This window comes from Theropithecus gelada, chromosome 3, assembly GCF_003255815.1.
Source record: "Theropithecus gelada isolate Dixy chromosome 3, Tgel_1.0, whole genome shotgun sequence".
NCBI lineage: Eukaryota > Metazoa > Chordata > Mammalia > Primates > Cercopithecidae > Theropithecus > Theropithecus gelada.
Genome location: NC_037670.1, coordinates 85,056,546 through 85,077,783, shown reverse-complemented (window position 1 = coordinate 85,077,783; position 21,238 = coordinate 85,056,546). Strand labels below are relative to the sequence as shown.

The 21,238-nt window shown below is 41.1% G+C and overlaps 1 protein-coding gene and 1 pseudogene across 8 annotated transcripts in view; one reads left to right on the top strand and one right to left on the bottom strand.

The window, feature by feature from the left end:
- Positions 1–7,051: 7,051 nt before the first annotated feature.
- Positions 7,052–8,381, bottom strand: LOC112620998 (annotated as a pseudogene). The gene has a single exon (XR_003118637.1). The product of XR_003118637.1 is annotated as a phosphatidylethanolamine-binding protein 1-like (transcript).
- A 6,387-nt stretch (positions 8,382–14,768) lies between these two features.
- Positions 14,769–21,238, top strand: part of TAX1BP1 (Tax1 binding protein 1) — a 92,377-nt gene continuing 85,907 nt past the window's right edge. For 5 of the 7 annotated variants that reach the window (XM_025381212.1, XM_025381211.1, XM_025381210.1 and 2 more), the window contains exon 1: positions 15,558–15,732. Coding sequence is in view for 2 of the 7 variants with exons in the window: in XM_025381209.1 (XP_025236994.1) it covers positions 14,972–14,988 (17 nt within the window). In the remaining 5 variants the exon portion in view is untranslated. Of the gene's footprint in view, positions 14,989–15,557; positions 15,733–21,238 lie in introns of those variants that run through there. The other 2 variants (XM_025381209.1, XM_025381208.1) reach the window with 1 other exon arrangement.

The window sequence follows — 21,238 nt, the reverse complement described above, 5'->3', positions numbered from 1 at the left end:
CTGGTATACAGAATCAGCCATTTGAATCTCATTGTCTTTAGAATTTTTAATGGCTGGTGTTTTGCCCAAGTTACTCTCCAATTACTTTCAAAGTTGTATGATTAGTTATAATCAAATACACAAAAACTGAACACGTACTATGTGATGAGTAGTATAAGTACTAAAATAAAGTTCTTCCCTTCAATGAGTTACTTAGGGTAAAAGCACAATATGATAATATAAAATAAAACTTATAAGCAAAATAAGAGATATACAAGCTAGAGTACAAAAGAAGGAAAGCTTTCTTCTAGTTAGAAGTAGATTCTAGAGCATTTTCACTAAGCTTGTGGCATATATCTTGGGCCTTGCACTGTAGATAGGAGTTTGAAGATACAGATGGGGGGAAGTAATTCAGTACGATGTAGGGATGGGAAAACATGAAATATATTCTAGAAGTTGTGGGTCTAGTTTGAGTTCTGTAAGAGGAAGTGGTGAGAGATGTGGCTGGACAGTTAGACTGGAATCAGCCTTTGACAGTCCCTGATGGCCATTAATTTGTATGGGCGTTTGAAAGTAGTGGATGAGCCAGCCTCGGTGGCTCACACTTGTAATCCCAGCACTTTGGGAGGCTGAGCTGGGCCAATCACTTGAGGCCAGGAGTTCCAGACCAGCCTGGCCAACATGGCGGCACTCCGTCTCTACTAAAAATACAAAAATTAGCCGGGTGTGGTGGCTCACGTCTGTGATCCCAGCTACTTGAAAGGCTGAGGCAGGAGAATCACTTGAATCCAGGAGGTGGAGGCTGCAGTGAGCTGAAATCCTGCCACTGTACTCCAGCCAAAAAAAGAGAGGGAAGGAGGGAGGGAAGGAGCGAGGGAGGGAGAGAGAGAGAGAGGGAGAAAAAAAAAAGAAAGAGGATAGATAACTCCTTAGATGTGTAAAGAAGTGAATGATAGATAACTCCTTAGACGTGTACATCCAGCCCTGCTCAGCTCTCCTACTCCATACTGTGGCTCTAGGTCAAGAAAATGATTAACTCTAATATTCCCTGTCCGTTTCTGTTCCTTAAGCTGGGCAAAAGTAAGGCAGATAAATTGTGTGCATTTGGAGGAACACAGAGGGACTATATCCTTGAGGTTAGGGACCTTGTCCTATTCATATTGCTATGCCCATCGCCTCACATAAGCCTGGCATTTGATTAATAATAAGTAACTGTTAGTTCCCATATTTATCTACTCAGTCACTGGGTAGAAACAATAAAGATCAAAACCCATATATTGCCCTTTTTTAATTACATTTTTTATTTACAAGACACCGAGCAGACATAACCAAATAAAATGTATTTTACTGGAACTTGGCTTGAAAAGAAATAGGTACAAAAGGCATTCTTCAGACATTTGGTGAACTCTGAATATGGCTGATTTATAGGAAGATATTATGAAATTATTATTCATTTTCCTAGGTGTTTGCAACTTTCTCAAATGTTCAGAAAGCATACATATAAGGCAAATATATAAAAATATTACTAATTGTTGAATCTGGATGGATGATATGCAGTTATTCATTTTACTATTCTTTTAACTTTTTTTTTCTTTTGAGACAGAGTCTCGCTCTGTTGCCCAGGCTGGACTGCAGTAGCGCTATCTCTGCTCACTGCACTCTACCTCCTGGGTTCAAGAGATTCTCCTGACTCAGCCTTCCGAGTAGCTGGGATTACAGGCACATCCCGCCACGCCTGGCTAATTTTTGTATTTTTAGTAGGGACAAGGTTTCACCCTGTTGGCCGGGCTGGTCTTGAACCCCTGACTTCAGGTGATCTGCTTGCCTCAGCCTCCCAAAGTATTGGGATTACAGGCATGAGACACTGCACCCAGACTTAACTTTTCTATATGTTTGAAATTATTCATAATAAAAAGTTAGGGAGGCTTTTCATTTCAAAAATCTGTGTTTTTAGTGTCTAGTAAAGAAAGGAACTCCGGCTTATCAGGAAAACAGTTTTTACTGAACCGGTAGTGGACAGCTCACAGATCCTCTGGGAAGGCTTGAAAATCATAATATTGGGGACCAGTCCTTCCAAGAACTACTCACCTTTCCCCTACCGTCCACACAGCTGGTTCTGCTAAAACTGATGCTACAATTACTGTCATGTCTCCCTCTGGAGACCCGATAGTTTCCACCGAGCTGCTGCCTCTCCTGGGCCAGAATGAATTCTATATGCAGCTAACTGGTGGAGCCCAGGCCCTGATAACAAGGGAGTATGAAAAACACATTTCTTACCTTTTCAGTATTTATAATGGAATACAAAATCTGCCTCATAAGGTGGGGGATTCCCTAAAGCAAGGTGGTTAAGATGTTGATTGGCCAAGAACAATAACAAAGGTCAACTACAGAAGTATGTATTAATTATTATCATTTTTTTTTGAGACAGAGTCTCGCTCTGTCGCCCAGGCTGGAGTGCAGTGGCCTGATCTCGGCTCACTGCAAGCTCCGCCTCCCGGGTTGACGCCATTCTCCCGCCTCAGTCTCCCAAGTAGCGGGACTACGGTTGCCTGCCACTACGCCCGGCTAATTTTTTTGTATTTTTAGGAGAGACGGGGTTTCGCAGTGTTAGGAAGGATGGTCTCGATCTCCTGACCTCGTGATCCGCCCGCCGTGGCCTCCCAAAGTGCTGGCGTGAGCCACCGCGCCCAGCCCAGAGGTATGTATTATTGAAGATGAAAGTTACACTCCTTCACAGACACATAGGAGACATATGAAAAAAGAGTTATACCCCTTTCCGGAAGGCATCACAATTTTATATGTATCCTTCCATATATACAGATAGATATAAATACATATAGATATATAAGATACTGGTAAAAAATGTATTTTATATAAACAATAATAATGGTAGTAGCTAACATTTACTGAATAATAGCTGTGTACCGGATACCATTTTGAAATACTGCTTATGTAAACTAACACATTTACGGCTGACAACACAATCCTCTGATACGGGTACTAACATTATCACTCTAATTGTCCTATAAGAAAACCGAAGGTTAACTAAATATTTAAACTATACAGGTTTCCAGAACTAGTAAGTGGTGGAGCCAGGATTGTGAATTCAGATAGAGCATACACTCTTTAAACATAGCCTCTCCAATACCTATTGTTTATTATTTTCCTTATTCACTTACAATATGTGATTGTCTACTTCATTCTTTTAATGGCTACATATTATGGGCATATCACAATTAATTTAACCATTCCCCCATTAGTCAACATTTAACTTGTCTAAGTTTTCCCTATTCAAAGTAATAAGTCCTATTAAATATTTTTCTGCATATGTGTAAGTATTTCCAAGAGTCCTGGAAGTGCAGTTGCTGGTCAAATAGTACAAACATCTTAAATTTTATGTATATTGCTAAATTGTCCTCTAAAAAATTTTGTACCAATTTACATCCCACCTCTCTGAGTATGAGGGTCTCTTTCTGTTATCAGTCTCTACATTTGTACCAATTTAATGGTGAAAAGCATTTCATTGTGATTTTAATTTATGTTTCCCTGATCATTAGTGTAGCTCAGCATCTTTTCACACGTTCATTGACTGTTTATAATTTTCCTTCTATGAATTGCTTGTTTACGTATATTAATCCATTTTTCCATTGGTTAGTCTTTTTTTTTATTCGAAGGTGCTCTTTATGAAAACAAATTCCTTTGTCATGTTACTAATGGTTAAACTTTATCTAAACTGAGAACAAATAATTTAAAAAGCAAGAGACGTGTGTGTGTGTGTACGCACTTGTGTGATTAAAAAATCAATCAGAGGGTGCAGCACACCAACATGGCACAAGTATACATATGTAACAAACCTGCACGTTATGCACATGTACCCTAGAACTTAAAGTATAATAATAATAAAAAAAAAATTTTAAGCCTTCTAAAAAAAAAAAAAAAATCAGTCAGAGGTGAAATCTGCACAGGGCCTGTGGTCTAGTTAACAGTATGGTACTAATGTCAATTTCCTTACTTTGATATTGTACTATAGTTATACTAAATATTACCATGGGGCAAGCCGAGTGTATTAGTTTCCTAGGGCTGCTGTAATAAATTATCACAAACTGGATAGCTCAAAATAATAGGAATTTGTTCTCTCTTAGTTCTGCAGGCTAGAAGTCTGAAATCAAGGTATTGGCAGGTCCACGCTCTCTGAAGAGTCTAGAGGAGGATTGTTTCTGGCTTCTTCCCCAGTTTCTAGTGGTTTCTTTCAAATCCCTGGTGTTCCCGTGCTTGTACATATAGTACTTCAATGTCTGCCTCTGTTGTCATGTGGTGTTCTCTGATTCTCTGTGTACCTATGTCCAAATATCCCTCTTCTTACAAGAACGCCAGCCACCGGATTGGGGCCCACCCTAATCCAGTATGACCTCATTTCAACTTGATTATATCTGAAATGATAAGGTGATATTCATCGGTTCCTGGGATTAGGACTCAAGCATATCTTTTTGGGGCACACAATTCAACTCAGATACTGGGTGAAGGGTACAGCACACTTCCTTTACTTTTTTTTTTTTTGCCACTACCTGTAAGTCTAATTATTTCAAAATTAAAAATTAAAAAAAAAGGTATCTGGAAAAACATAACAAAATTATTAACAACGGTTACCTCTTTAGAAGATTTTACATTTTATTTAATACACTTCAGTTCAGCTTGGCTTTCCTTGGGAGTTATGGTATATGACTTTTGTCATTTAAAAACTAAAAAAAAAAAAAAGAAAAAGAAATTTGGGAGAAAAGAATGGTCTTGTCATTAAAGCACTTAGATCTTAGCCTTTTGGAAAGAAACTTTAGTAGCAGTGTGAAGGGATGGTAAAGGGATGGTTTGATGCTAGAAGCTGAGAGACTAGATAAGAAATGCGTGCACTTATCAAGGTGAAAAGAGATCAGGACCTGAGCTGGGAACACTGGTAGGGAATGGCAAGGAGGAGATAAAGGTGACAAACATTCAGAATGCAACATAGACAGGATTTGGTGACTGATTGCATATAGTGGAGTAAGTAAGAGCGAAGAGTTGAGACAAGTTCCCAGGTTCCTGGCAAGCAAGACTGGGTCCTTGGTGTTGCCATTCATTGAGGAGATAGGCTGGTGATTGTCCATTTGCCCCAACAGAACTATTCTCCACCCATTACCTCACTACTTTCTGCCCCAAGGAGCTGACCTCAAGAGACCAAATCCCTGGACTCCTTTTATCTCTGGTTTCAGGTTGGGTTTGGCCAATGACTGGTGTTAGCAAGAGATCAGAGAGAGGCCACAGCTTCTGTCAGAGAGCCCTTCCTCCATGCCCAGGTCTCAAATGCTTCCCTGACCTAGTTGGGGGATAACAGCTTCCTCTCTGTTGTTGCTCCTTCTGTTGCTAGAGAGAAACTTTATAGGATTCTTAAAGGGTCCCATCATTAAACTCTCATCAATGACTTACAGAGTGTGTCATCCATTTCCTGCCGGGACCTTGATTGGTACAGAAAAGGAATACAGGTGAAGGGGAGTGAGGTGAGAGAAAGATGGCAAATTTGCTTTTAGAAATGTGGGGCTGGGCATGGTGGCTCATGCCTGCAATACCAGCACTTTGGGAGGCCAAGGCGAGGGGATCGTTTGAGGCTAGGAGTTCGAGACCAGCCTGGGCAACACAGCAAGACATTGTCTCTACAAAAAATGAAAAATTAGTCAGGTGTGGTGGTACATGCCTATCATCTCAGATCTTCAGGAGGCTGAGATGGGAGGATTGCTTGAGTCCAGGAGGTCGAGGCTGCAGTGAGCCGTGATTGTGCCACTGCCTTCCAGCCTGTGAAAAAGCAAGACTCTGTCTCTTAAAAAAAAAAAAAGAGGCCAGGCACGGTTGCTCATGCCTGTAATCCCAGCACTTTGGGAGGCCAAGGCCAGCGGATCACGAGGTCAAGAGATCGAGACCATCCTGGTCAACACGGTGAAACCTCGTCTCTATTAAGAATACAAAAGTTAGCTGGGCATGGTGGCATGCACCTGTAGTCCCAGCTACTTGGGAGGCTGAGGCAGGAGAATCACTTGAACCCGGGAGGTGGAGGTTGAGTGAGCCGAGATTGTGCCATTGCACTCCAGACTGGCGACAGAGCGAGACTCCGTCTCAAAAAAAAAAAAGCTGGGGTTTAGGATGTTTGTGTGACATGTAAGTGGATATCTATTATATATAGGGTTGATGTCAGGAGGAAAGCCCGGGCTGGAGATATAGATTTGGTAGATCTGGTAGTTATTAATAAATATATTAGTATATTTGGCAATTGAAAATATGTAATCATAATCAGAAATAATTTAAACCTGAAGGGACTGATGGCTGGACTCTGAGGAAGATTAGTACTTATGGGAGCAACTGCAAAATGAGAAGCCCACAGATGAAATTGAGAAGGCATATTCAAAGAAATAAAAGGAAGACCAGGATGCAATTGTATCCCAAAGGGGATAAGGAAAAAGTTTTAAGCAGGAAGGAGTGAACAATTCTATCATTAGAACTTCTTGGTTGAAAAGTTTGTGGAATAAGGTCTGAGAACTGAAAAGTAGGTTGGGAAATGAGGGTCATTGATGACCTTACCATGGTAACTTTCAGTGGACTGGTGGGGGTTGAGCACACTTTTTTTTTTTTGAGATAGAGTCTTGCTCTTGTCACCCAGGCTGGAGTGCAGTGGCACGATCTTGGCTCACTGTAACCTCCGCCTCCCAGGTTCAAGCGATTCTCTTGCCTCGGCCTTCTGAGTAGCTGGGACTATGGGCACCCGCCACCACGCCCGGCTAATTTTTGTATTGTTAGTAGAGACAGGGTTTCACCACGTTGGCCAGGCTGGTCTCGAACTCCTGACCTCCGATGATCTGCCTGCCTCAGCCTCCCGAAGTGCTGGGATTACAGGCGTAAGACATCATGCCCAGCCTGAGCACATTTTATGGGGTGAGGAATGCAAGATTAATGAACATGTAGCAGTATGAATTTTAGCCCACACCTCAAGCTTATAAAGAAGTATGTTTTAATATATTCCACCAATTCAATTTGTTTTGAGTCTCCATTCTAGTTTTTTTTTTTTTCATTCAGGTTTCCATTTTTATTCAACTATAAGCAAACAGCACAATTAACACAACATTCAGCAGCTGCAGACCAGCTTTTCTGACCCCCAGGAAGAACAATCAATTTAACAGACAAAGATGTAAGGATTCCTCCTAAGCTGTCAGCGAGCGCTGCTGCTGGTCTCGATAGCCACGTCCCTCCTGCCTCTTCCAGGACTGCTCTTTAAAGGGGTCACAGCAACATGCGGATGCCTGTTGAGGCATCTGAGATGCACCGTGTTGGGGGTCTGCTTCAATGCCAGCCTCTGCTTGTCTAGGTGAGCGACATCACCATAAAAACACATTGTGTACCATTCTGGACTCAGGTTCACAAAGGCAGAGGCAACCAATCTTTTTTTTTTTTTTTTCTTTTTAAACCTCCCTTAAAGATTCTTTGATGCTTTGCTCTATCACTTGTAGACCTGGTCTTTTTCCCACCCGATTTTTTCTTTTTTACATTCCGGGTTGCTATTTTCAGATTAACAATTTGATGACCCCATCACAGTACCAAAATATCCCCCAAAATGAAGTTCAAATTTGATCAAAACATAAATCAGAGTGAGTAAAATTATAAAGGTCAGGCAGCAGGAAAAGTCACCCTCAACCACCATCTTACTGGTCAGGTGTGGTCTGTGCCAAGGGGGGCAGGAAGAGGAGAAATCTATTATACATGCAATACTGAACTGGGAAACAGGGCTTGGGTCCTCCAGGACAGTTCAGGTCCCCAAGCTAACCCCCTACTTCCCAGACAGCTGCTCGTACAGTTTGGGCACATAGTCGTCCCACTCGGCCTGGTAACATGTGCTGGCCACCGGGGTCCCGAGCTGGTACTTTTTATGGAAGGACGCCACCTTGAATTTGTCACGTTGGTCTCCAGATCGGTTGCTGAGGGGGCTCGTCACACTTTAGTTGCCTGGCCTGCTCGTAAACCAGCCAGACATAGTAGTGGAGGCCTGTGCCCTTGGGAGGCCCTGAGCCCACATAATCGGAGAGGACTGTGCCACTGCTGATGTCACTGCCCTTAATGTTGACCACCAGGAAATGATCCCATTCCCTGTACTTGGGATCCTTTCTGCTGGGAGCATCCGGGTCTGTCAGGACCAAGGCGTAGCGCTTCCCTGAATCAATACCATCCCACCAAATGCTGGTGGGTCTATTCTTAACCTGGGCGGGCGTCAGCACTTTGCCCAGCTCGTCCACCGCCGCCCCGGCGTAGGTGACATGCAGCGGGTGCTGCGTCTGCTCGTCCACTTCTTGCAGGCTCTAGGGCCCGGACCACTTGCTGAGGTCCACCGGCATGGCGAGGCCAAGCAGAGTGTGCAGCCGGGAGTGCCGCGGCAGGCTAAGCGCGGGCGGCAGCGGCGACACGGAGGCCTCAGCACATTGGCCCGGGAAGGCGCAGACCCAGCGACCGCGCGAGAGCACGCGCCCCAGCCACCGCTCAGCCCCGCGCACCGCCCCACTCCATTCTAGTTTTGTCAGGATTTTGAAATATTGCTCTGTACTAAGATAGGGTAGGGGATGTCTTGGAGACCTAGGAAGGTTAAACGGGCTGTGTGGTTTTGTCCACCTAGAGGTACCCTCCCATCCTCTCTGGCCCAGAGAAATCTGTTTCTAGAGTTGAGGGGGAGGAAAATGCTGGCTGTTCTCCCTCCACCTATATACCCCTGCCCTTGGCTTCTCCTCAAGCCATTTCTCTGCAGCCTGAATCCTCTCCCCATTTGTGGGGTTCGAGAGTCTGGAAACAAAAGCCAGAAAGATTTTCCTTCTACGTCCTTTCTTCAAGGCAACATATCTATGGGTAAAGGTTGGGAAAGTGGCAAGCTATACAAGGGGAAAATACCAAGAAAAATAGGTTAATATCTCAAATATATTAACACATCATATAGACTGATCCTTAAGAAGTTCAGCTGGGAAGGAAAGAAAAAAAATAGGATGCTAGTTGGAAGAAGATATGGGTTAAAAGGAGCTTCTTCCAGAATGATAGCAACTGTGCTTAAAGAAGCACAAGGAAGGTTCCTTACTTAAAGAGATCCTCCCCCCATGCATGGAAACCTCGCTTGACAGACTCATTACTTTATGCTCGTAGGTCCTTTTTTGAGATCCTAAGACTTGCATTAAGTTCCTCGTAGGCACAGAGATTATTACTGAGAATCAGGTTCCCCCCCCCCCCCCGTAAGACTGCTTGGTGCCCGAGGGGTGGAGCTGTTAAACCTGTGAAGGGTACCTGAAAAAGAAGAAAAAGCATAGAAAAAGAAAGATTCAGGAAGGGGAATTTTGTCTACTCACAGCTTGTCTTAGAACTTGCTATATCACACTATGTAACCTCAGAAGCCAATTTTCACAATTAACTAATAAAATATATTACAAATTACTTTCTAAAGATGCTCAGCCTAAGTACTTAGTAATAATTTCATGTTTCCTTTTGTCCTCATGGCAGGATCAGCCTAGCCATGGTCTCTTGTGAGAATAAAGGCATTTCTTTCATCTATTAAACCCAATGCTAAATGGCAATAAATCATCATTCATTGAATTCTGCAACCTAAACTATACCTTACTGAAGAAATTCTAGCCCCTATGCATCATAATTAACATCAAGTAGCAGTAGAAATTTGCAGTACAACAAAGACCTACATTTTGGCAGCAACCCTACTTGGTTGGAACCGAATGAACTCTGAGCAATTACTTCAGGGGAAGAAAGAAAAATAAACAAGACAGGCTCTACCTATGAAGCTAAATGAAGCAGTAGAGTGGTTTGTCAGTCTGTGTCCAAATAGCAGAGAAAAACCACATAGGTGATATGAACAAGGAAAGTTTAATATAAAGAATTATTAACTATAACAGGAGATTGGAGTCACAAGGCTAATGGGAGTAAGAGGAACTCTAAAAAATATAAGAATGGCTGATATAAGGAGAGACACTACCCCTGGGACTGAGATAGAGTGTCCAAGCAAGATCACCTCTCAGAGCTGACATCTAGGCCCTGGAGAGGGCACGGCTGTGGGTCCCTGAATAAAGTCCCACAGAGAAGTCTCACAGAGAAGTCCTTGTGTTGCTGAAACTTACTGGAAATTCACCTTCTGGAACTTGCCAGAAATCTACCATCTGGAACTTGCTAGAAATCTGCCTTCTGCATCTTGCTAGAAATATGCCTTCTGGAACTTGCTGGAAATAGATGGAAGATGAGGGAGTACCATATAGACAATTCTTTCTAGAAGCAAGACAGTTGCTTGTAAAGACAAAAGACAATAGGAGCTGGAAAGAAATAGGGAGCTGGAAAAGTTTTAAAAATTGAAGAGACTTCAGCATGTTTAAAAAGACAACGGAAAAGATCTCGTGGAGATGGGAGTCTTGAATATAAAAACGAGATGATGTAGAGTTCCTGAGAAGGTGGGAGGTGTTGAGATCTGTGAAATAAAAACATATTTGAGCCTAAAACTTTGATTTAGCCTGGGTTAAAATTAAACATTTGAAGATTATCTTAATAACATTTCCTTAAAATAATTTTTATTAACTTTAATTATCATTGATACACAGTGACTCACAAAATACAGGTATTTAATAAGAAACACTGGGAAGGAAGAATCTTGTTGACATAAGTACCTTAAAAATTCAAAGTACTTTGCTGGCTATTACTCTTCTCAGTAAGATGAGGAAGAGAGGTTAGAGAATATTTACATTCTAGTGACCTTTCAGTTGCACAAGGAACAAAGAACACTGTTAGGAGCCAATGGGGCAAAGGTCTTTCTGAAATATAAACCTCTGCAGGCTCTGTTTCTTAGTATCATAAATTATAGTTTCTCTTTTTGATAGTGCAAGAAACTTCCCAAAACACTCTATTTTAACTTCAAAGTTTCTGCTTAGTATTTCCAGACGTAAACTTTAGTGTGAAGCATGTGATGACCACAAAGTCTGTAACACATTTGTTATAGGAAATTTTCTTTAATGTGCAAGATAGGAAGTCAAGGGAATTTACGGTGTTGGAAGTCATGTTAATGAAATTATAGCCTATGGACTCTAAGTTGGATACTGAGGGAAGTATTAAAAGAAGAAATGGACTGAGATGCTGATGAGTTTGAAAAATAGTTCTGCTGGGCATATCTGAATGAGCAAGTTAGAAGAATAGGAGGTTGTGGTCAAAGAGTAGGAGGCTTGCTTTTCAAGATGATGACAAGGGCCAAGGTGTGACCACAGAAATAGGTATCTGGAGTGGAGTGGAGTATTTGAGATGGGGGATTCAGGAAATTAAAATGCTGGGATGTTGGCCTTTTCATTTTAATTTCATCCAAGTAGACAATGAACGGCTTAGAATGGAGAAGGAGACTGTGCACTAGGTGACAGTCTTCACTGAATGAGGAACAGTGACTTGGAGATCAGAAGATGACAGCCACAGGGAGAGAAGACGGAGCATAACACAGCAGTGTATACCTCAAAGGAGCAAAGGTGTTTTACAAGCATCTAGGTAGGTAGTAGTTGGGAAATGAGCAATGAGTACATCAGTAAAATCTAATAGATAGGGAAAGAGAAAATAACCCTATTTTAGAGTGTTTGGAATCCTCTCTTTCTTTGCCTATCCAAAGCCTACCATTATTCAAATCTCATTTTTAAAGCCTCTCTTTTTAGATTGAGATCATCCTGGCCAACATGGTGAAACCCTGTCTTGACTAAAAATACAAAAAAAATTATCTGGGCATGGTGGCACGCACCTGTAGTCCCAGCTACTTGGGAGGCTGAGGCAGGAGAATCGCTTGAACCTGGGAGGTGGAGGTTGCAGTGAGCCAAGATTGCGCCACTGCACTCCAGCCTGGGTGACAGAATGAGACTCTGTCTTTAAAAAAAAAAAAAAAAAAAAAAAGCTCTCTTTCTAAAACAAAGGTTTACACAGGGTTTTTGTTTTTTTTTTTTAAATTAAGAATCATTTATAGCAAAAGGTATCTTTAATACAAATTCTAATGTAAACCATTGTTCTAAGAAAGGAGAACAACTTATTTGCCTGGCTTTTAAAACCTGTAATGTTTCTAATAAAATATGTCTATTTGAACTTTTTCAAAAATTTTCAATCCTTGTTTTGCTATCTAATTGTCCCATCTGTGCCTTTTAAATTATATTATTCTCACTATGTAAGCCTTTTCTTCATCTTTTCAAATCTTATCAGTCTTTTGAAGTTTAGAACCCAATCTCTTTTACAAAGTCTAGCTAATTTCAAAATTATTCTGTATATCTTTCTACTTTATTTCTCAGAGTCCATTTCCTGCAAATTTGACAGTTATCTATACCATCCTTGACCTGATTTTAAGTAGTTTCAGGGAAGAAACCATGCTTGATTCCTTGTTTTTCCCAGAGCACATAGTAAATGAACAAAACGCTCTTAGTAAGAAGCAACATGACACAATGGTGAATGCATGAACTTTGGAGGAAATTATTTTTGGTTAACAATTTTCTTCCTGATTCCTTTGTCCAAGCTCTTAAATCCTGACTGGAAAGTCCTCCCCCTATATCTCCTCATCAAAATCATACCTCACTTTAACAGTCCAGGCCTGCCTCTCCCATGAGAAATGTACTGCTAACACTAGCCTGTACTTTCTCTCATCTCTGAATATCTGTCTTCTTATTCATTTATTTACACTTTAGTTACCTACATTTTCATGGGCTCATTTCTTTTCTTCCTTTTGCTATCATAAGTTCCTCTAATGAAAGAACACTGTCTTTTAAATATAGTCAGCATATTTTCCCAATCAAAACACAGGACAACTGCCTACAAACTACTTGAAACTGTAGTTGCTCCAGAAAAATCATGGGTTACTCACTGATTTACTTTCCAATAATTCTCTCAATAGGTCTGCAATCCCTTATTCACCATTTTGAAATCTGAAAAGCTCTGAAAATTGGCCAGGTGCGGTGGCTCACGCCTGTAATCCCAGAAGGAGAATCGCTTGAACCTGTGAGGCAGAGGTTGCAGTGAGACGAGATCTTGCCACTGCCCTCCAGCCTGGGTGACAGGGCACAGGGCAGAGACCCCGTCTCAAAAAAAAAAAAAAAAAAAAAAAAAGCTCTGAAAATCAAATGTTTTCTTAACATTTGGTGGCAAAACCTGTTTGACCTGACTCATTTGTCATTAAAACTTGACCTGAACCCAAGGGCAAAGTGGCAGAACCTGACCTGAAAAACTTGATCTGAAGTGAGACTATACACCTCATTTATCTTAGTGTGATATTCATAATTGTTCTGGAAAAAAAAGTTGACTGTGGGTGCTGCCCCAGATAGTGAGGAATGTCACATAAAACACACCTCTCTAAAGTCTGAAAAATTCTGAATTCTGAAATCCCTCTGGCAGAAAGATTTCACTTAAAGGAAGTGAATCCATATCTCTTCTAGCCGTAGTCCACTGCCATACACATAATAGGCTAACTTTAAGAAATTCAATTAAAGCCGGGTGCAGTCACTCGTGCTTGTAATCCCAGCACTTTGGGAGGCTGAGGCAGGTGGATCACCTGAGGTCAGGAGTTCGAGACCAGCCTGGCCAACATGGAGAAACCCTGCCTCTACTAAAGATATAAAAATTAGCCCAGAGTGGTGGTGTGCGCCTGTAATCCTAGCCACTGGGGAGGCTGAGGCAGGAGAATTGCTCGAACCTGGGAGGTGGAGGTTGCAGTGAGCCGAGATCATGCCACTGCACTACACCCTGGGTGACAGAGCGAGCCTCTATCTCAACAAACAAACAAACAAAAAACCCAACCCCCCCCCAAACCCAGAAATTCAATTAAATACTAAGAGAGTATCTATTTATCTCGGTGGGAAAAATGTGGTGTAAAAATTAAAGGATCATTACTAAAATGAGTGAAGCAAGTTAAAATTCCAGAACAAATACCTTCCTGGGGAAAATAAGGTCTAAAAATTCAAGAAATTATTAAGAATAACAAAGTAAAAAATACTTGTGAAAATGTCTTTCGAGACCAGCCTGACCAACACAGCAAAACCCTGTCTCTACTAAAAATACAAAAAGTAGCCAGGCGTGGTGGCTGGCGCCTGTAATCCCAGCTACTTGGGAGGCTGAGGCACGAGAATCGCTTGAACCCGGGAGCCGGGGTTGCAGTGAGCTGAGATTGCGCCACGGCACTCCAGCCTAAGCAACAAGAGTGAAACTCCGTTCCCCCCGCCCCCCCAAAAAGACTTTCAATTGTGGCTTTTATTAGGCACACTGTTTTTCTGATTTCATTAACTGAAAATTAGTAGTCATTAAAAATTTATTACATGTGAATAGGAATATGATTTAAACATACAAGGAGTGACATCTCTGACAAATTGTGCCTATAAAGTTCACTGCTATGTTTACATTTCTTAAGGGACACAGTTATTTCTACTACCAGAAGGCTGCTACCAGTAACGCGAGTGATAACTTAAGTTGATTATTCACACCGTTTTCTTCATCCATAAAATAAGGAGACTGGGACTAAATGACCTGTTAAGGTTCTTCTGAAATTCTATGATCAAGTATAGTACCCAGCACAAGACCAAGTTAAAAAATGTCAATACATAGGAAAGAAATCAGTCTGTAAATACTGAGAACCTGTATTATCAAAGCTAATGTCTTCTGAAATAGCTGGAAGTAAAGATGAAAGTATATGAAAGATAATTTTGAATGTTCTGTATTTAGAATGTGCTTCAACATTTAATGCGATCTAATTTACATATCCTTTCAGGTGCTATTGCAAGTTTTATCAGGGTTTTATGGCAACAGACGAATATGATGAATTCGAATGGGACACACTGGCTTCTGTGAAGTTACGATTCAAACTGAATGTCTAATATAGGAAGGCAATACATACAAAAGGCAAAAGTGATTTTAGAAATAACAGAACGCGGGACAAAGTTCACACACGGAAAATGATATGGATAACAAAAGCCGGTATCTCACAGAAACGCGGGTGGAAAAGAGGCCTCTCTGCTGGAGCGAGAGCAAATAGAATCAGACGGCATTAGAACTGAAAGGCTCCTAGGAGCTTTCAGTGAACAAAACTTCGTAGTCAAAAAAGCACAGGACTGGGCCGGGAGTTGAGAGACAGTCTTGGAGTTCAGGGGTTTGCAGCCCTAGCCGTGTGGTAACTCCCTTGCTTCTCTGGCTATTTCCTTATCTATAAAATCGGTGGGTTAGTTTAGGCCGACTGAGACGCAGGCAGGGACACGGTACTGTTCATGAACCTCTGAGCTGCCCTTTCCACATCGCGGGTGAGTTACTTAAATCTCTGGTGTGTTTCCCCATTTCGTATGTCAAAATAATAATATAAAATCAGAATATAAATCCAGACGCATTGTTTTTCTGCGATTAACTTGCTGAGCGAAAATGGCAAGGACGAACGAAGGAGAGAACCATCCTGCCTGCTTGATGAGGCACGCCTGGGCCCAGCTTCGCGTCCCGAGGCAGAGTGGGCTGGGGGCGTGTCGTAGCAGAGCGGCGGGGCGAACCCTCCAGGAGGCGGAAGAGACCGCCCCGTGGGCGGAAGTGACGCAAGGCCTACTGTCGGCTGTGAGGGTAGGTGTAGCCGGTCTTTGGGGGTAGGCGGTAGTGGCGGAAGAGGTTCAGTGGCTGATGGCGGATCAGGATCGGAAGCCTGTGTAACTTTCTCCCTTGGTCCGGGAGTCTTTCCACTGGGTAAGGCGCCTCCCCGGTCCACCCCAGCGCCTTGTGCGGGTTGGACCCCAGCTGCATCTCTTTTAGGGCTCGTGCTACACCCCTCTGCCCCTGTACTGTAGGGGCCTGGCCGGTCTCGGGAGAGGTCTCAGTGGTGACGAGGCTTTCCTTCCCGAGAACAAACCTTCCCTTCCGGACTGCGATTGTGACGGGGGTGTGGGCGACTCGGATCAGCCATAGAGTTTTGGAATAGCAACGGGTGGCCGCCCCACGCGGAGGGAGGCCCGCGGGACAGGCCTTCGCGATTTGGGGGAGGCGTGTGGGACGGGTGCCCTTTGGCTGGGGACGAGTGACGCTGGCGACCCCCGAAGGAAAAGCTTCTGGTGTCCAAGGCTCAACTCTGGGATGACTGTTTTGAGGTCCCTGTGGGTGTTACCGGCGCAGTAAGCTGAGAAAACACGTAGGTCGCGTCCGAGAAGGACGCTGGGGTTTGCCTCTGCGGAGAGAAACCCAGCTGTTTTGGTTTAGAGTCGCCGGTGGCGAAGGGGGCGGAGACTCCCTGCGCCGCCTACTTTTGAGGGCCGCGGGCGGAGTTGGCTGTTCCGGCTGATCTCCTGCTTCACCTGGAATCCTTTCCCCACCCCGCCCCAACACCCCGCAGGTTCGCGAGGTGTGAACTAGTCCCGACCGACCTGCATTCCTCGCTTAGGGAATCTGTGGCTAGAGTTTAGCTTGCGCGTGTACACCTTATTAGTAAAAAATAGAGCTTAGCATGCGTTTGTGTGGGTGTGTGTACACACCTTATTGGTAAAAGTTTTGTTGGACAACACTGGCATATGACTTTAGACGTACAGTGTTAGATTTCCGATTTCACACAGTGGTTATGAATTGCTATTATGTCAGGCTTTAGATGGGAAAATCTTAATTGTTCAACTGTCTGCATTCTGCTGATGTTAACATTTCTACGTGCTGTGCACGAACAATTACTAGTTACAAATTTGGTGCTTAATTCCAAAAGGATTTAAAGAGATCATTTGAATAGAAACTAAAAGTGGGTTGATTGTCCTCAGTGCTTTTCGGGTTTAGAGAAGGAGCTGAGGACAGCCTTTCTCCTTCGTTGTTCTTTTCAAGGGTAAACTTGAAGTATTGTTTGATGATGCCGACTTCTAATAAAGTTTTATTTATTTTTCAAGCTGTTCAACTTCAAAGAACATCTTATTGTATTTTTTGTTTTATAGCCATCACGTTCTTTTTTTTTTCCTTGAGACGGAGTCTTGCTCTGTCTCCCAGGCTGGAGTGCAGTGGCACGATCTCGGCTCACTGCAACCTCCGCCTCCCAGGTTCAAGCGATTCTCCTGCCTCAGCCTCCTGAGTAGCTGTGATTACAGGCGTGCGCCACCACGCCCGGCTAATTTTTGTATTTTTAGTAGAGACGGGGTTTCTCCATGTTGGTTAGGCTAGGGTCGAACTCCTGACCTCCTGATCTGCCCGCCTCGGCCTCCCAGAGTGCTGGGATTACAGGCGTGAGCCACTGCGACTGGCCCATCAAGTTCTTAAATTGTAGACTGCTGTTTGTAGTTCTCACTGCAGCCATGTTTGTAGAATTAACCAGTAAATATCTTTTCCATAACAAAAGTAAAATTTTGGAATTCAGAGTTTCAACCTTTTTAATGATGTTGAAATAATTATGAAAGATCCTAACGATGCTCCTTGTATACTTCTTTTGGGGACTTTATTGTATTCTTTTGGAATGGATATGTAAAATCTGGGCTTTATGCATTTCTGTCTTTGTAAAGCTTATTTTGTCCCAAATAAACCTTCGGAAGAAGATAAAAATGTTCTCTCCCCTAATATATGTGGGCCAAGATCATAGCATTTTAGAAACCAACTTATAAAATCTAAGAAGTAAGTAAAAGTGGTGCGGGTGACACCTGAGCGGAATGTCTAGGCACTCAGGTGTAAAGGATTCTGGAACTAGGGATGCCTGCAATGGTGCAAGTTAATAGACTGGGGCCTTTGCTTTTGCCTCCTAGAAAAATTGCTGATTACATTTTTTTGGAAGCAGAGGTCTGTTGATAGTTGTTAAGTTTTTCTTTCTTTGAGCCACAGTGTGAATAATTGGAAACTGTTTGAATGTTGGACATTTTTTGCTTTCATATGTTTGCGTGTCCTATCGGACTGAAGTTTGGAGATAATTCTAAAGGTTTTTTAGCTGAGGATGTGAAAAACTTTCGGTAACTCTGTCAACCACTACCTGAATTATAACACTTCTAAAGATACAAAGTGTTCATATTCTAAAATGCAGTGTTTCTGCTGCAGTAGGTCATATGTGGGGTGTTACTAATCTGTTTCATTTCTTTATTTGCTTTGGTTTTCCTATTACGGAAATTTTCAAACACACACAAAGGAGAATGAACAGTAAAATGAACTGACACTTTACTAATCTTGTTTTATTACCCCTCTAACATTTATTTTTTTCCCCTGGAGTTTTTAAAGCAAATCTTAGACATCAAGACGTTTCATTTACAGTTAGCTTAGCATCTTTAACTGATAAGGACTTTAGAAAAACACAGAATTGCCATAATTATATTATCACACATAACAAAATTATTTTTGAATTCTAATTGTTAGGACTGGCAAATTATATTTAATATTTATCTAAATTAAAAAGCTTAATTTGGCTTCATATGTTTAATGTACAGAAGTTCTTACTATGATCTATTTTTTAGTAAGTTCACTCAGGCTTATATTTTTGGGCTAAAGTAAAACAAGTATTGGGAACCACTGGAAAAATACTACCACAAAAGTCAAATCTGTTTTGGGGTTGAAAAAGTTCCAAGAGGAGTAAGTAAAGATAACGTTGAAATGCTTCCCCACCCCCACCCCATGTTTATTTTAGCTGTATACATAACTGAGTGCCCACTATGTATTATTTATCTTTTTTATAGACATTAATGCATTTGCAAAATAATAAAATTGGAATTTAGACCAAAGACTCTATAGTATACAGTTTACAGCATAACACACATAAAGAAATTCTAGAGGCATTGGAGCTTGAGGGAATGTAGGAGGAAACCTGAAAGAGGGCACTGTAGTCAGCATGTGTAAGCATTTCTGACTTTGTTTCCCAGCCAAATGTGTCTGGTCCCTTGATTGTTGACTGGACGTTTTGTACTTATCCTTGGCTTGCCAACTTACTATACTCCTGTTTGTGGAGATGCACTTTAGAGAAGGGGAATCAGAATTTGACATGGTAAAGCTGCTTGCTTCTACTTTGCTTTTTGTGTAGGGAGTGTACTTCTGTCCAACTGAGACGAGGTTTGTACTTTTTCTCAGGATGTTAGTGAAGCTACACTTCCCAGGCATTACCACAAGGTGATGCAGTGACTTTGCATATTGTTTCTCCACTCCCATGCGACCTTGACATTCTCAGTGAATTCCAGCATTTTTATAAGCTTGCCTGTCTCTTCAGTCTGTTATCTGTAGGAGGAGTGAACCAGAGGAACTATGTGGGAATTAGAAATTTTATTATTTAAAATGGGTTGATTAATGACATAATTATATTTAGATTGCGTTCATCCATGTAAACTTTTTAAATGATTCGTAGCTATATTTTAATAAGAAGAGTAAAAAATGACAAGGTGCTGGAATGACTTTTGTAAAATATTTCTATAATTATAGCAATTAAATTTTAAAAAGATTGGAGTGTTGGAAAGAGATTAATGAAGGCGATTAATAGGATAATCACAAATTATTTTACTTTTCAGACTTGTAAACATTGTGAATACTATATTTTAAAGTGAAATACTAGTGTTTTCTATTAGAAAATGTGAAATTCGGGGGAGGGTTTAAAAATGGGATTTCTGGTTAATAGGGCTATTTAAAACAATAGAAATAATACATTTATATATACTTGTAAAAATTCAAACAATAAATTGATGTAAAATTTAAAGTCCTTAAGTCTTGTTTTTACACACATCCCTTATAAGACTATTAACTCTATAGTGTATACTTCTTGAGTTCCTTTTGATGCATTTGTAAACATATACAAATACATATATGTATACCTATGTGCTATTTTGTACCTCAAAAACTTCAGTGAACTAAAAGTATAAGTTTGGATTGTGGATTTTTAAAAACTGTTTTAATTGAGGTTAACAGAAGTTCAAACACTTTTGCCTTGTCTTATAAAAAAAATTGTTACAGCTTTGTTGTTTAATTTATTTTAGGAAATGACATGTTAAATTTTAAGAAAAAAGTATTATCCTTAATCAGCCTTTGATTAAAAACATGGGACGTTTATTCTAAGCTAGTTTATTTCCTTCTTACTGAAAATCTTTCTCAGAGGAAGTGTGACTGTTCACTCGCTTCATAGAAAAATATTCTCTTGATTCAGTTTTGGTAGTTGTATCTAATAGATGTTGGTTCAGTTGATTTAGCTATAGTTTCTTTTGTTGGTATCTTATAACCAGTAGTGACTTTTTTTTTTTTTTAAAGAGCTGGAATTGGTGATTTTTTCCTCTTTCTTAAGCCACTGACTTGAAAAGAGATTATCATTAATGACTTCATTAATATGACCTCCCTGGGAGCCCAAATTAGCTCAGACAACTCAAAGAAACAAAATAATAGAACTCTTCAGTTATTTTAGGCAGAGTTCTCCAGTGTTTGTAAATGCTACCTTTTCATTTTTCTGATGGCTTTAGGTTACCAGGTAGAGAGTATACATAGTTAAATCTTTCCATGAAATATGGTTGCTGGTAGCAAAGTCCCTTTGTTAGTGCAGAGGTAAAGGAGGATTGCTACTGAATATACTCTTTATCTTGGAATGCTTGCAAACCTCAGGTAGGGAGAGGCTAACAACTAGCCTGATACTCTACAGTGGTTTCCAGGTTCATGATTTACAGTCTCTTTTTGGAATATCCATTATATTCAGTAAAGCAGGACTTTGGCCGTAACAGAAGCAGAGGGGACATAAGAAGAAAGTTGGTATTTTTGAAAGTGCTTATTATTACAAAACTTTAAAAATTTGCCTTAGTATTTCAAACAGGTCAGCAAAAGAAACAGTTGTAAAAGCACACTGTTTCAGATCTTAGCAATAAGCCTTCTTACTAATGGCTAAAATATGAGTAGAGCCTTACTGCTGTGCTTGCTCTGTAGAAACTTCATTGATTTGTGAAGTAAATTAGATTAATTTGGTTAGCAAAAATCTTGCCCCAGTTTTCCCCATTATTACAGAAATGCCTGTTTTAATGACTCAAGCAAGTGCGGTCAGGACAGTCATAGTTTCTTATGTGTATTGTAGAATTAGTGATTGTACTGAGCCTGTGACAAACTCTGCAGATTGCTTTTTTGGGTAAATCCTCATTTGTTTCTGTTTTCTCAAAAGTAGAGCACAAAATAGGGAAAACATTTGGATCTTGCAGTTTTTATAATCTGCTTTCACCATTCATCTGCTATCCAGTGCTTGGTGTTTACTAAGCCAGTGAGCGTTCATGAATTTCTAATAGATTTTCAACAGTATGTATTT